Source organism: Oncorhynchus gorbuscha, linkage group LG03, assembly GCF_021184085.1.
Source record: "Oncorhynchus gorbuscha isolate QuinsamMale2020 ecotype Even-year linkage group LG03, OgorEven_v1.0, whole genome shotgun sequence".
Taxonomy (NCBI): Eukaryota; Metazoa; Chordata; class Actinopteri; order Salmoniformes; family Salmonidae; genus Oncorhynchus; species Oncorhynchus gorbuscha.
The window spans coordinates 22,653,190-22,669,348 of NC_060175.1; the positions used below are offsets into that span (position 1 = coordinate 22,653,190).

Sequence of the window (16,159 nt, forward strand, 5' to 3'; positions counted from 1 at the left end):
AATGAGTTTATCACATCTTTTGTATGTATGCTATGGTACCAATGATGTACGGTACATTCGGAAAGTATTCAGACCCTTTCACTTTTTCCACATGTTACAGCCTTGTTCTAAAATGTATAAAATATTTTTTTTCTCATCAATCTTCACACAATACCCCATAATGACAAAGTGAAAACAGGTTTTTAGAAATGTTTGCAAATGTATAAATAATAAAAACAGAAATACCTTATTTACATAGGTATTCAAACTCCTTGCTATGAGACTCGAAATGTGTAGGTGTATTTGTATTCATCCATTCACTATGGAGCACGACTCCAACACCATAATTTCATTAAGTTTGCCGATGACACAACAGTGGAAGGTCTGATCACCGACAACAATGCGACAGCCTATAAGGAAGAGGTCAGAGACCTGGCAGTGGTTCAAGGACAACAACCTCTCCCTCAATGTCATCAAGACAAAGGAGATGATTGTGGACTACAGGAAAAAGAGGACTGAGCACTCCCCCATTCTCATCGATGGGGCTTTAGTGAAGCAGGTTGAGAGCTTCAAGTTCCTTGCCGTCCTCATCACCAACCAACTAACATGGTCGAAGCACACTAAGACAGTTGTGAAGAGGGCATGGCAAAGATTATTCTCCCTCAGGAGACTGAAAATATTTGGCATGGGTCCTCAGATCCTCAAAAGGTTTTTTCAGCTGCACCATTGCGAGCATCCTGATGGGTTGCATCACTGCCTGGTATGGCAACTGCTCCGTCTCCGACCGCGAGGCACTACAGAGGGTAGTGCGTGAACGGCCCAGCACATCACCGGGGACCTCTATACCAGGCAGTGTCAGGTCCTAAAAATTGTCAAAGACTCCAGCCACCCTAGTCATAGACTGTTCTCTCTGCTACTGCACAACAAGCGGTACTGGAGTGCCAAGTCCAGGTCCAAGAGGCTAGGTCCAAGAGGCTTCTAAACAGCTTCTTCCCCCAAGCCATAAGATTCCTGAACAGTTTATCAAATGGCCAGATTATTTGCATTGCCCTCTTCTTCTACACTGCTGCTACTCTCTGTTATTATCTATTCAAAGTCATTAATAACTCTACCTACCTGTGCATATTACTTCAAGTACCTCAATGCCACCGGTGCACACACATGGGGTGGCAGGTAGCCGAGTGGTTAGAGCATTGGGTCAGTAACCAAAAGGTTACTAGATCGAATCCCCGACCTGACAAGGAAGAAATCTGTCATTCTGCTCCTGAACAAGGCAATTGACCCACTGTTCCTAGGCTGTCATTGTAAATAAGAATGTGTTATTTAACTGACTTGCCTAGTGTAATAAAGATCAAATAAAAACTGACTCTGTACTTGTACCCTCTGTATATAGCCCTGCTACTGTTTTTTACTGCTGCTCTTTAATTATTTGTTATTCTTATCTCTTACTTTTGTTTATGTATTTTCTTAAAACTTAAAACTTTTAGCAGGGACTTTTAGCAGGGGCATTTATACTCGATCAGTGCAATTATCATTCATCATAATGATCAATGAACTATGATCATTATTATTAATAATTATAATTATCATAATGGAAATGGATTATTTGAGAATCAATTCATTTGTTGGTGTTTTTGCCAAGGTCCATCTGGAGATATATCTTTCTTGTGACAAATAAACACACCGTTGCAGTCTGAAACGATGGGGTGAAATAGGGCATCTCTGTTGAAGCCATGTTCGGAACTGTGTGGCTTCAGTCCGTGTCCATAAAGAGGGAGGAAACCCTGACTGTACACAGACTTTGCTGTCCGGGTCATCAAAGATTTTTCAGTTACCACCCATCCTACGCAGTCCGAGTCAAGCACCTCCTCCTCGCGGTCTGTTTCAGAGCGCCTCCTCAAACACGGCTGGGAGCTACTAGCCTAACACAAGCTAACTAGTCAAGCGTGAGACCGAGACATTATCAAGAAAACATCAAACTAGCTAGCTACCTATTGGCCAGGTAAGCCTAATTGGATTACAGGAATGTTGCTAATATAACTCAAAAACCAAATAATGCGGTAGTATAGCTAACTAACATAGTTATTTTACGCGCATTAAAAGCTAACCAGGTCTAAATGTATTTTCCTCTTCAACCTTGCCAGTTAGATAGCTAGCCACCCATCACTTCCGCATCTGATAGGCTAATCTAATACGCTAGCAAGCGATCGTTGGAAAATTAGTTATTTTCACAAAGATAACGTTAACTAGTTAGTTAGCTAGGGCTGTTTATGTGGTATTCGTGCCCCGCAATATCAGACATGGCCGGATCAATTAATAACACGTGTTGATTAGCTACGAGCTAGCAACTTTTATTTCGTGTTGAGCTAGCTAGCTAGAACTAGCTATCTAACGTTATTTGTTAAAGTTAGTTTGCTGGGTAACAACTCTTCTGTTTAGTTGCCTAGCTAGTTGCTACCATGCAGTGTTGTCATGGGGTGCTGCCATGCTATGTTGTTGCCTTAGGTTTTTCTTTATTTAGTGTTGTTTTTTTTCTCCTATATTTGTACTTTTAATCCCCGTCCCCGCAGGAGGCCTTTTGGTAGACGGTAATTGTAAATAAGAATTTGGTTCTTAACTGACTTGCCTGGTTTAATTAATTAACTTTTTATTTATCTTGTGGCTAATCAAGTAGGTAAGCCAGTAAATTAGCTACGTTTGCTGCACCGTTAGCGAGCAAAAATAGCCTACTGTTGTGAGGAGGGGGATAGATAAAACTGTAATGAAACAGCAGGGAGCAGGTCTCGACCTGAGGTCCGGCGCGCCATCGACTGTGCCGCAAAAGCATGTTCGAACGGCAGTCGATTTCCACGCCTATAAACCCAGGGTCGTTACAATATATTAGCTTGCTCGTTATCTTGTTTTGATATCCCACTCAGTTAGCTAGCTTCCTTAGCTGCGTCAACTACTGTTATTCTGATTGACATTAAAATATGCACAATGGATACATTTTGATCTGAGACTTATGTTCCTGAATGAATTAAAATAATCTTTATCTGAAAAGTATCCTTAGTGTATTCATAACATTAGACACAGTCTAGCTGTGTTGTTCCAGATCACAAATCCTACGGGAGGCCTATTCGATCATATGAATTAATCAATGATTTTGACAAATTCATATTTTGAAGCGAGAGCTGTCCCTTTATTTCATCCCGTTATTTAATTTCAAAATGCAGTTCCACCACTGCTACAAAGATAGCTACGGCTAACATAGACCCTGATCATAACTCATTACATTACATGACCAAAAGTACGTGGACACCTGCTCCTCTAACATCTCATTACAAAATCTTGGGCATTAATATGACGTTGGTCCCCGCTTCCACTCTTTTTGGAAGGCTTTCCACTAGTTGTTGGAACATTGCTGGAGAGACTTGCTTCCATTCAGTCACAAGATCATTAGTGGGGTTGGGCACTGATGTTGGGGCGATTAGGTCTGGCTCGCAGTCAGTGTTCCAGTCTATCCCAAAGGTGTTTGATGGGGTTGAGGTCAGTGCTCTGTGCAGGCCAGTCAAGTTCTTCCACAATGATCTTGACAAACCATTTCTATATTGACCTCACTATGTGCACAGGGGCATTAATGCTGAAACAGGAAAGGGACTTCCCCAAACTGTTACCATATGTGGAAGCACAGAATTGTCTAGAATGTCATTGTATGCTGTGGTGTTTAGATTTCCCTTCACTGGACCTAAGGGGCCTAGCCCAAACCAGGAAAAACAGCCCCAGACCATTATTCCTCCTATGCATTGGGGCAGGTAGTGCTCTCCTGGCATTCGCCAAACCCAGATTCGTCCATTGGACTGCCAGATGTTGAAGCTTGAGTCGTTACTCCAGAGAACACATTCCCACTGCTCCGGAGTCCAATGGCGGCGAGCTTTACACCACTCCAGCTGACGCTTGGCATTGCGCATGGTGATCTTAGTTTTGTGTGTGGCTGCTCGGCCATGGAAACCCATTTCATGAAGTTCCCGACAAACAGGTCTTGTGCTGACGTTGCTTCCAGAGGCCGTTTGGAAGTCGGTAGTGAGTGTTACAACAGAGGACAGACAATTTTTATGTGATTCTGCACTCGGCTGTTCTGTGAGCTTGTGTGGCCTACCACTTTGCGTCTATGCCGTTGTTGCTCCTAGAAGTTTCCACTTCACAATAACAGCACTTACAAGGGCAGCTCTAGCAGGGCAGACATTTTTAGAACTGACTTGTTGGAAAGGTGGCATCCTATGACAGTGCCACGTTGAAAGTTGCAGTTATTCAGTAAGGCCATTCTACTGCCAATGTTTGTCTATGGATATTGCATGGCCGTGTGCTTGATTTTATACACCTGTCAGCAACGGGTGTGGCTGAAATGGCCAAATCCACTCATTTTAATGGGTGTATACATACTTTTGTGTATATATAGTGTAGCTAAGAGTCACTGGAAGAAGGTGTCATCTGTAGGGGGAGTTTTGTTAAGAGCAATGATGTTTTGGAAGTATGAGATCCTTTCATATTGGCGAAAATAAATTGATACACACCTTTTTATAGTGTTAGGGTTCCCACATGGCCATATCTCCATGTTATAGCGCTTGTTTTATGGAAAACAGATGGAAGACAGTGGACTATCTGTGCTAATTAGCTATATGCGTCCCTGAACACTTGTGTGTAAACAAAGACAAACTTGTTCTCACTCAAAAATACTGTCTGCTGCAACTTTTTTTTTTTGCATTTGTGAAATTATTTTGATATGATAGGAAAGTGTTTATGGGTTTATGTTATGGGTTTAAAGTGTTTATGGGTTTATGTTTCTAGAACTGTGCTGCAATTGAGAATTGTTTCAGTATGGAGTATTTGGCTGTTTTGGCTACTGGAGTCAATTCTCCCTTTTAACTAAACATGTAAGGTCCTTGGACAAAGGAGTAACATTCATCCAACATTGGGCTACCCACTAACATAGCTCTCAAACCCTTCTCTCCATTGGGTTTTCAGCGGTTAGCTATAATTTCAACACTGTGTTAGCAATGTCAATAATGGAGGTCGACCGATTTATGATTTTTCAATACCGATTATTGGAAGACCAAAAAAAAGCAGACACCGATTAATCGGCAGTTGTTTATATATATATTTGTAATAATGACAATTACAACAATACTGAATGAACAATGAACACTTATTTTAACTTAATATAGTAACTAAATCAATTTAGTCTCAAATAAATAATGAAACATAAATAATGCAAAAACACCGTTGGAGAAGAAAGTAAAAGTGCAATATGTACCATGTTAAAAAAGCTTAAGTTCCTTGCTCAGAACATGAGAACATATGAAAGGTGGTGGTTCCTTTTAACACGAGTCTTCACTATTCCCAGTTAAGAAGTTTTAGGTTGTAGTTATTATTTCTCTCGCTACTATTTGTATTTCATATACCTTTGACTATTGGATGTTCTGATCGGCACTATAGTATTGCCTGCCTAATATCGGGAGTTGATAGACTTGTCATAAACAGTGCATCAAGCATTGCAAAGAGCTGCTGGCAAACGCAGGAAAGTGCTGTTTGAATGAATGCCTACGAGCCTGCTGCTACCTACCACCGCTCAGTCAGACTGTTCTATCAAATATCAAATCATAGACTTAATTATAATATAACACACAGAAGTACGAGCCTTAGGTCAGTAATATGGTCAAATCTGGAAACTATCATTTCGAAAACAAAACGTTTATTCTTTCAGTGAAATACGGAACCGTTCCATATTTTATTTAACGGGTGGCATCCCTAAGTCTAAATATTGCTGCTATACATTGCACAACCTTCAATGTTATGTCATAATTGGGTAAAATTCTGGCAAATTAATTACGGTCATTGTTAGGAAGAAATGGTCTTCACACAGTTCGCAACGAGCCAGGCGGCCCAAACTGCTGGATATTCCCTGACTCTGCTTGCACAGAATGCAAGAGAAGTGACACAATTTCCCTAGTTAATATTGCCTGCTAACATAAATTTATTTTAACAAAATATGCAGGTTTAAAAAAATATACTTGTGTATTGATTTTAAGAAAGACATTGATGTTCATGGTTAGGTACATTGGTGCCATGATTGTGCTATTTTAGCGAATGTGCTTTTGTTAAATCATCACCTGATTGGCGAAGTTGAAGCAGGCTGTGATTAGATGGTAAATTAACAGGCACCGCTTTGATTATATGCAACGCAGGACAAGCTAGTTATGGTTGATGATATTACTAGGTTAACTAGTGATTATGTTAAGATTGATTGATTTTTTTTGTTATAAGCTAAGTTTTTAATGCTAGCTAGCAACTTACCGTGGCTCCTTGCAGCCACTAGGACCTTTTGATGCTGCACTCGCATAACAGGTGGTCAGCCTGCAACGCAGTCTCCTCGTGGATTGATATGTAATCGGCCAAATTCGGTGTCCAAAAATGCAGATTACCGATTGTTGAAAACATGAAATCGTCCCTAATTAATCGGCCATGCCGAATCGGTCGTCCTCTAGTCAATAAACATCGCTTGGAAAACCGTTCTGAAAACATTTTCCCAATTTAAAAAAGTACCACATAAAATGTAGGCGCACCAGAAAATACTTTTTGATTGAGATACAGGCTAAAGGAATTCTTGCTACTTTTGAAGCACATGTTGTGCCCTAGAAACTAATATACTGTAAATAAGTCAGTTGTGGAATATTAGGTTTCTATATTATGTAAAAGCTCTTGTCCTATTTTTAAAATGTATTGTTTAACTAGGCAAGTCGATTAAGAACAAATTGTTATTTACAATGACGGCCTACACCAGCCAAACCCGGACATGATGCTGGGCCAATTGTGCTCCACCATATCGGACTCTCAATCACGGCCGGTTGTGATACAGCCTGGATTCGAACCAGGGACTATAGTGATGTCTCAAGCACTGAGATGCAGTGCTTTAGACTGCTGCGCCACTCGGGAGCCCCCTATGCATTACATTGAAAATTGTACACTGTCTCTTTATAGACGTCAGGTTTGGGATGATTAAATGCAAGAGATCTGTCATTCATTCATTGCTTTTACCATTGATCTCCTGAAGAAGCTATCCCATTTCCTTTGTTTATGTGCCCCCAAATGTTTGGATAAACTGATAAAGTTACCAGGTTCTTAGCTAGCTAGACAACGAGGTAACATGACTGAACAAAGTCTCAACAAATGGTTAACGACGTCGAAGCTCGAGTGGTTTTAGAATGGTCCACGACATTGTTTCTGAATGTAAAATGCAGTTCTGGCGATCAGCTTTCGGAAGATGAAAATGGTGCGCCAGTAATATGGGTCAATCTTTTGACCTGGTAGAGCTAGAAGCAAAACGTTTTCGCTTTAGTAGTGATGCAACAATGAATCTGCACTCGCTCGTTTCTCTAGGGAACTCGGAAACAACAACACAGCGAAGCCTTATCATTATTACAACTATCTGGGAGATTTTTTTCATAGTTGCACAGTGATCCCAAAATAAAACTCTTGGTTGCGCAGAAACATATTTAGTTGCATCTGAGACCAAATTGGGCGCACTTCAGAGCCCTGCATTTGGCCCTTACCTTTCATGTCAGCGAGGGGGGGAAATATTTCAAGTAAAAAAAGATGCACTTACTATAATGTTAGCAGATTGGCACAGATCCATACACTGTGTGTGCTTCCAGTTGAAGGACTACACTTCCTCATGCTTACACACAGGAGCACGGGGGTGGTCTGGTCTCTTCTGTCTGTTTTCAGTAAACAAGTTATGTAACATGGAGATATGATCACGTGGGAACACTAACCCTATGAAGGTGTGTAATAATTGAACCTTTTTAATTATTTTTTGTCCTGATTATAAAAGATACGTTCAATATGTTTCCAAAACCGTACTGCAAACGATGCGTGTTAACATTTTGAGCAAGTGTCCAGGCTCTTAACAAGTCCCCCAGGAAGAATATCCCTTCATCTATATGCACTCTAAGGGTGTTGGTGCCTATGAATGGGCTACAGCTAACATACTAACTATTAACTATGTAATATGAGGCCCATGCAGGACTTGAAAACATCTGTTGCCAGTACCATCCATGCTCCAACTCTTTGATCAACTATTTGATCTGTAATGTATTTATGTCTGTCTCAACATTCTCTCTTGTTTGTTCAGTCATGGCAGCAATCCGAAAGAAACTGGTCATAGTGGGAGACGGAGCGTGCGGGAAGACCTGTCTGCTCATCGTATTCAGTAAAGACCAGTTCCCAGAGGTCTACGTGCCCACTGTCTTCGAGAACTATGTCGCTGACATTGAGGTCGACAGCAAACAGGTAATGTCTTCTCCCTTTCTTTTTTTCAACCTGTATTTCTCTTGCTGTAAATTACATTTATCATACAAAGCAGGACGATCAATGAGAATTAACAGAATTCAAATCTGCCAACAGTCACCACTGGCTCCTCCCAATTTGCAACCTCACTTGAGGCTTGCCCAAGTTGGTAAGCGCCAATAGTGGCAGACAATGTTGGCAGATATCACATTTTGTTTCAATTGATTTTTCTAAGCAGTAAGGTGCCCAGCTGTGTGTAATTATGTCGTATTGCTGACTTCCTATGATTAAATGTGGATTGGCCATTCTGCATCATGCCTCTTCATTGTTTCATAATAGGTCAGATAACAGTATTTATCTGGGAAGTTGGGCACAGTTGGTTGATGTCTCTTGAAATCCTTTGTCAGGTTGAGTTGGCACTATGGGATACAGCAGGCCAGGAGGACTATGATAGGCTCCGTCCCCTCTCTTACCCAGATACTGATGTCATCCTCATGTGCTTCTCCATTGATAGCCCTGACAGTTTGGGTGAGTATTTATGTCGCTACGCGTACAGACACCCACACATACCAATTCTGTCAGACATCAATACAACTGTGCAGACTTATACACATTCACTTTTGTGACACCGGGTCTTGTTTTTGTGACCGAGCTTTGACAGAATCGCAAAGCACACTTACACCCACAATCAGAGGACTTTTACCTGAACAGTAGGGCTGGGTGATATGGCCAAAATTTCATATCCCGATAACGGGATATGAGAAGCCTATTTCTTATTACATTTTTAATTATACTCAACAAATAAAAAGGTACTTACTCATATTTGATTATTTTATTTAGAACCTGGGCAAATTTTAAATGTAGCATGTAATAAAAAATGAATGTATAAAATCTAAAAGTAAATAGAAAACAATTAAACTGTAGGTGCAAACAAAATAAATATAGGCCTAAAATAATATATATATATATTTTTGGGGGCTTGCCTGTTTTGCATGTTGTTTTGGCATTAAGACGTGTCACATATCAGTTTGCATTTGGTACCTTGGGTCAGATGTAAGTTGGAAAGGCAGCTGTTATCTCCTTCCATCTCCGTGATTCTTTGCTATATGGTGTGCCGCGGGCAAAAGCCTCTTGTAACGTCTGAGACGGGTTTGTTTTGAGCACTCAACTGTACCTTTTTGGGTCTCATCCATAGACTTTCTCCGTACTGTTTCATATGATTCTTGCGTAGGTGGTAAGAGGTTAGTGGCGTTTGAGCCTGTTGTCGAGACCGACCTGCGCCATATTTTGCAGAGGATGGTTTTCTGGTCTGTCAGACTTTTCATACTCAAACCACGTCCATGTGACCAAAGTTGCCCCTCTTTTAGGTACGAGCTCCGTGTCTCCGTGCTCTGTGCCACGTTCACAGTGTGATTTGCGACACAATGAAATAAACGATAGAAAAACGCCTATCGTTTCATATTATGCTCTATCGTCACACGATATATATCGCCCAGCCCTACTGGACAGCCTTGATTAGTATGCTGAAGAAGTTTGCTCTTGCTAACTCCTACTGGCCTTCCCCCTTGTTTAGAAAACATCCCGGAGAAGTGGACTCCAGAAGTCAAACACTTCTGCCCTAACGTTCCCATTATCCTAGTGGGCAACAAAAAGGACCTGCGTAACGACGAGCACACCCGCAGAGAGCTAGCCAAGATGAAGCAGGTACAGTCAGTCTCTCTCTCTCAATCTCTCTCACACACACACAATTTTCAGAAGATCAATATGTGGCTTTCCTGACTCCACATTCTGACCCCCCACACCCTCTCAGGAGCCTGTGAAGCCAGAGGAGGGGCGTGACATGGCGAACCGGATCAGTGCCTTCGGCTACATGGAGTGCTCCGCAAAGAGCAAGGATGGGGTGAGGGAAGTGTTTGAGATGGCCACGAGGGCGGCGCTACAGGCCCGGCGGGGGAAGCAGAGACATAAATGCCTCCTACTGTAAAAGGAGGGAAGGCGTGAGGGACACGGCCTCCCACTGGGTACAAGGGGAACGATGGAAGATAAGAAATTAGGTCTATTCCCCCCTTCGCTCCAAAAAAGACTGTGCTCACCAGTTTTTACTAAAGGTGTAATGCTTTTAATTTTCTGTCTTAAAGCAAAACAAGTTAAATAGTCATGGTTTTGTCAGTATTCAATGTTGATGATGGGGGTTATGGAAATGCTTTTTGTACTTGTACATGAGTGAATCTGCCATATCAACATTTCCCTTGTGAACCTGTACGGCCATGTAACTGATGTAGTCAGCCAGAGGTGTGTGTAATCATTAGTCCAAAACGTTTTGCAATGGAAACTTCATTTCTAATGGACAAATTCAGGTCGGTCCCTCCCTGTTTTTGATCTGTTTGGTTCCTAGTGAATACACCCCAGGGGATCTATTGTTGTGTCATACCTGCCAATTAAGTGCTTGAGCCCTGCCCACTGAACTGAGGATCATTTCCACAGCCAATCAGGGAGGGGTACCTATACACTGTGACCCATAGTCTTTATGATTCTTTTGTAATTTTTGATTTATGCACAGGCATAAAATTGTTGAAATAAATGTGCTTCATATAAAACCCCATGTGCATCTATTCATAAAAACCCACATGGATAATTTTTGAACACTTAGTTTAACAGGAAAATGTTGTATGTGTGTGTAATAACTAACTTTGAGATTGTTGAGACAGTTAATGGGAACTGGATGATGGCAGATGTTAATACAGATACAAGCAAAATGCATATGGTAAATGTTTGTTTAAATGATTTGTAAAAGATCATTTGCTATTGCAAAGAACAAAAACGAGTTCTGCTTCCATAATCTGTCCGTACTGAGTTCCCAGCACTCAAGACAAATAGGTCTTAGATTCTAGGTCTTTGGTGTGATTGCCGGACTTGGTAAAATCTACTGTTTCAACGTGCAAATCTAGCTTTTTGTAACGTACTGTGTGCTTTACTTTTTACATCGTTGGATCGTACCTCGCCTCACATTATGGCCATTTTCACTATTTACATTCCTGAGGGGTCATTAGGCTATGGCACAGTCTACTAGGAGTGTTTGGTAAAATGAGGTGACAAGACAATGAATTTCACATGATTATCATGCAAGAACTGGAGAGCTGGGGCTGTATTTGTGAAGTATCTCTGAGTAGGAGTGCTGATCTACTATCACAGCCATTGCAATCAGCCCCACAGCCACCAGGGAGCGATAGAAGATCCTGCCAGAGGTGATGGTGAGCAGGAAAACGCACAGGACGAAGAGCTGACCGGCTGTCAGAATAGGGACCCAATCCACTGTGGATAAATTAACAAAAGACATGATTGTAACTCTTCATTGTAAGGGGTCCTTATTACAGTGTAATTACACTAACAAGTGTTGTAGTTAACTGTGACAACCTCATAGTTACATTGTAATAATATGTAACTGCTTAAAATTGTGATATGTAACTACATGGTAATTTTACAAGTAATGTTGTGGGGTTTGCTCTTCAAAAGTTTAAAATGTACTTTGATTATATTAAAATAGTGAAAGCATTTTTAATTCCCATTGATAGTCAGTAGATTTGGTCAGTAGTTGTGTGGTTGTGGTCTGTAGTTGTGTTTGTGCTCAGTAGTGTGGTTGTGGTCAAAAGTTGAGTGCTTCTGGTCACTAGATGTGTATTTTGGGTCAGATGAGTGGTCAGAATTTGTGTGGTTGTGGTCAGTAGATGTGGTCAGAATTTGTGTGGTTGTGGTCACTAGATATGGTAAGCAGTTTTGTTTTTGCGGTCAGTTGTGTGGTTGTGGTCAGTTGTTTTGGTCCGTAGTTGTGTGGCTCTAGTCTGTAGTTATGGTTCAGTTGTTGAATGGTCAATATTTGTGTTGTTGGGGTCTGTAATTGTGGTTATTCTCTTCACTCATAATGTTTGCTCTCTGTGTCTGAATATCCTAGCAACATTTTTTTCTAACTTGTTGGGTTAGTGGTCCAAATGGCTGTTGTATGGAAAATAATGTATCTGCTGGCTTCTAATATGATTTACAGCAGCTAGAAAGAGAAGGCGATTGGTTACTAAAACTGATCTTAGTTATAGATTGGTACACACAATTTCTTATCCGATTTCGGATTTGACAAGCAGAGAAGTAGGGGAAGATTTCATACCGTAACATTTTTCTCTAACTTGTTGCGTTAGTGGTGAAAACTTGGAAGAAGATGTGGTAATGCAGTTACTAAAACAGCTGTAGCGTAAGATCCCTAGTGAATATTTTGATTCCGTGACCATATATGAATAGCAGAGAAGTAGACGGATATTCCATCTAACTTAAACGGTGTAGGAGGAATAGAGTGCTAAAGAACATCTAAGATGGGGCTCTTGCTTTGCAAGTTCCACAATTACAGCAGGGTAACAATGAATGCTTGTTACCATGCTTGTTACAAATGAGCAGGTTTCCACTAAATTCACTGACTTAGTGTTTCAGTTCTAATTATCATAATACAAAATCCCCATCGAAATACAGCAATTTATAATAGAGATGTAGTTTTTTGCGTGGGCTACGTCTCAATCCACTGCGTCCTCCTATGTCGCCCTTCTGTATCTGCAGGGAAAGGTGGCACAGCTAGAGTGGTGTTTGTCAGACCATGAGACCATAAAATCGGTCTTCTCATGAAAACGTTTGTAGCATCCAAACAGCCTACAAACTATTATGGAAAGATGGAGACTCACGTTTTGTTCTAAGACCCCCACAAGCATCACGGGACAGTACAGCCGATCTGCCAACTTCTGTCTGTAGCATCCAAACAGTTTGGGCTACACACTAATATGATCCATCTATGGAAAGGTGAGCCTGTAATGTACATGTCAGTTGTTTTGTTCTATGAGAACAAGAATCACAAAACTAATCTGTACTAATTTAAAAAATGAATGGAAGTATGGAGACAGTTTAGCGCCTAAAATAAGGGGTTAAATACCAAAAACACACAAAAAAGGTTTCCTGATCTTTCTTATAACACTCAGATATAGGACAGACACCTCAGAACGAACTTAACTGTGAGTCAGGGTCATTCTGTTTCAGATTCATCAACGGATTTCCACATAGCAGTCAAAGTAAACTCAAATTGATTATCTTGATTTTAAATACATAATGTCATTCAAAGTCTCATGCCGTGGATGTAACATGGTGTGTGTTACAGATCTGATGGGGCTGTTTGACAAGCACAGGTTCAGGAAGCTGCTCCTGTTCATCCTGAACTTTGAGGAGGGCGACCTGCGTACCCACCAGGACATGGACCCCAACAGGACCAGCATGAGAAAGTTGTTCCGCCGGTTCCACCTGGGACCAGACATAGAATTTCCTGGCCATGTCTTGGCCCTGTACCGCAGAGGCGAGTCAGTACAAATGTTAAACAGACAGAAAAACAGACAGGAACGCACACACACACATATTCTCTAAAGTATATGCCTCAACAGAATATAAATTGAAGCCAAGATACAAACTTTTCGAATCTCCATGGTCGTGTGCCTGCCTTCACAGCTACTTGGACCAGCCGTGCATCCAGACCATAAGACTGCTCAAGCTGTATTCTGAGTTTATGGCTCGCTAAAACTGCAGTCCCTACCTCTTTCCATTGTGTGGGCTAGGGTAACTACCCAAGGGCTTTGCCAGGTAATACACACACACACATGCAGGCGCTCAAGAATGCATTAATACATTAACATCAAGTGTTTTTATGATGGTGTTTTGTATGTCCCCAAAGTAACCTCACTATTCCTGTATGTCTCATGTTAAGTGCATGGAGGGACCTACATGTTAAACAGAAAGGTGGAAGAGATTGTGATGGACAAGGGCAAAGGGGTAGCAGTGAAATCTGAAGGAGCAGTGAGTGGTTGGTGAGGTAGAGAGTGGATAAGAGAGAAAGAGTGTTGAAGAGGGAATTCATGGATGAATGAAGTGAGAAATGCTAGTGCATGAATTATAGGAAAGTGGGCTGAATGTCAGGAGGGTAAATTAGTAGAAGTAGAACCTAATATTTCTCTCTATCAAGCTGTTTTGCTGTAAACAGCTGATCTAGGCTGGGTTTCTGTACAGCACTTTGAGATATCAGCTGATGTAAGAAGGGCTATATAAATACATTTGATCTCTCACCCCAGCTACGTGCTGGGTGAAGAAGGTGGGCCAGGTTACACAGGTCATCTGTTCACTGAATCATCCAATCAAATACACCCATGATGCCAACTCCTGCCAAATCATCATCCCTCAAGCAAAGTCCACAGGAAATCAGGTATGGCACAAGAAATACACTAGAAGTTACACAAAGGAATACTCCAAATATCAAACAGGTTAAAAGTGAATACAATATGTTAGACTTCGGATTAATCATAATTTGGCCCTATTTGTTTTTCAGACATCTATGTATGGTGTACTACGCTCACAACATGGCGTCATCGGGGATGTATATCGCCAAGGTGAGCACCACTGTAGAGACCAGTAAACCCAGAGAAGTAAGTGCAGCCTGGGATGGAACTGCTGGAGCCCATTCGTCAGAGGTAAGTTTTACACAACCATGGCCTAAGGTGGTCTAGCAGTCTTAGCCACAGCCCCGGCACAAATGTTTTCAGTGTTGGCATACGTTTGAATCCGGCTACTGCCCTTTGACACAACCTCTCTATAGCTTTCTCCACTGTCATCCTCTATCTGTTCAATAGAGTCAGCAAATATCCTTAAAAATATATCTTTTTTTTAAAGACAAAAGTTTCACACAACCTACTGTTACATCCAGAGTCATATGTACAGTATATTGTAATGACACACAACCAATTTCACACACCAAAAAATACACTAAAGAATTAATGTGATTGGTTTACAGATGTGTTTCTGTCAGCAACATGATGGTCCCTATTGATGATGGAAGGAAAATGCAGGTAAGGGGCTACCTTCAATATATTGTATTGTCCTTAACCCCACACCTAGTGACCTAGCCAAGAGGTTCAGATCTTTTGGTGTTCGAGTCAGGTTTCAGGTCCTGGTCGGGGATACTCCCTTAATTCGATACACGTTAAGGACTTGGAATAGAGAAGCATGAGAACACGCTCTCCTGAAAGAAAGGGGGTAGTGTATCGACCTTAAGCCAACACCTAGCAACCTTGTTGAGAGGTGTGGATCTCTTGGTGTCACTGCTAAGGGGTTGACAGACAACCATTGTCTACAGACAATCATGGACTACAAAGGGAAAACCAGCCACTTTGTGGACACCGACATCTTGCTTCCGGACAAGCTAAACACGTTCTTCGCTCGCTATGAGGACAACACAGTACCACCAATGCGGCCCGCTACCAACGACTGTGGGCTCTCCTTCTCCGTGGCTGACATTTAAGCGTGTTAACCCTCGCAAGGCTGCCGCCCAGACGGCATCCCTAGCTGCGTCCTCAGAGCGTCCGCAGAGCAGCTGGCTGGAGTGTTTACGGACATATTCAATCTCTCACTATACCAGGCTGATGTTCCCACTCGCTTTAAGATGTCCACCATTGTTCCTGTACGTAAGAAAGCAAAGGTAACTGAACTAAATAACTATCGCCCAGTAGCACTCACTTCTGTCATCATGAAGTGCTTTGAGAGGCTAGTTAAGGATCATATCACCTCTACCTTACCTGTCACCCTAGACCCACTTCAATTTGCCTACCACCCCAATAGATCCACTGAGGATGCAATCGCCATCGCACTGCACACTACCCTATCCCATCTGGAGAAGAGGAATACCTATGTAAGAATGTTGTTCATTGACTATAGCACAGCCTTCAACATTATAGTACCCTCCAAGCTCATCATTAAGCTCGGGGCCCTGGGTCTGAACCCCGCCCTGTGC

At 41.7% G+C, this 16,159-nt stretch overlaps 1 protein-coding gene and 1 long non-coding RNA gene across 2 annotated transcripts; both read left to right on the forward strand.

The window, feature by feature from the left end:
• Nucleotides 1–1,790: 1,790 nt before the first annotated feature.
• On the forward strand, nucleotides 1,791–10,901 carry LOC124028408 (transforming protein RhoA-like). The gene is made up of 5 exons (XM_046340468.1): nucleotides 1,791–1,981; nucleotides 8,150–8,307; nucleotides 8,712–8,832; nucleotides 9,878–10,008; nucleotides 10,115–10,901. Exons 2-5 carry the CDS (start codon nucleotides 8,152–8,154, stop codon nucleotides 10,286–10,288), a joined length of 582 nt encoding a protein of 193 aa, XP_046196424.1. The 5' UTR covers nucleotides 1,791–1,981; nucleotides 8,150–8,151; the 3' UTR covers nucleotides 10,289–10,901.
• Nucleotides 10,902–13,443: 2,542 nt separating this feature from the next.
• Nucleotides 13,444–15,875, forward strand: LOC124018983. The gene is made up of 3 exons (XR_006835721.1): nucleotides 13,444–14,578; nucleotides 14,702–14,843; nucleotides 15,164–15,875. It is a non-coding gene; the product is annotated as an uncharacterized LOC124018983 (long non-coding RNA).
• The last annotated feature ends 284 nt before the right edge of the window (nucleotides 15,876–16,159 follow it).

Excerpts from the sequence above, each read along its gene's own strand:
- LOC124028408 (XM_046340468.1), top strand. The coding sequence starts at position 8,152 with ATGGCAGCAATCCGAAAGAAACTGGTCATAGTGGGAGACGGAGCGTGC. Across the intron at positions 8,308-8,711 it reads TTGAGGTCGACAGCAAACAG|GTTGAGTTGGCACTATGGGA; the intron begins GTAATGTCTTCT and ends ATCCTTTGTCAG. Across the intron at positions 8,833-9,877 it reads TGATAGCCCTGACAGTTTGG|AAAACATCCCGGAGAAGTGG; the intron begins GTGAGTATTTAT and ends CCCCTTGTTTAG.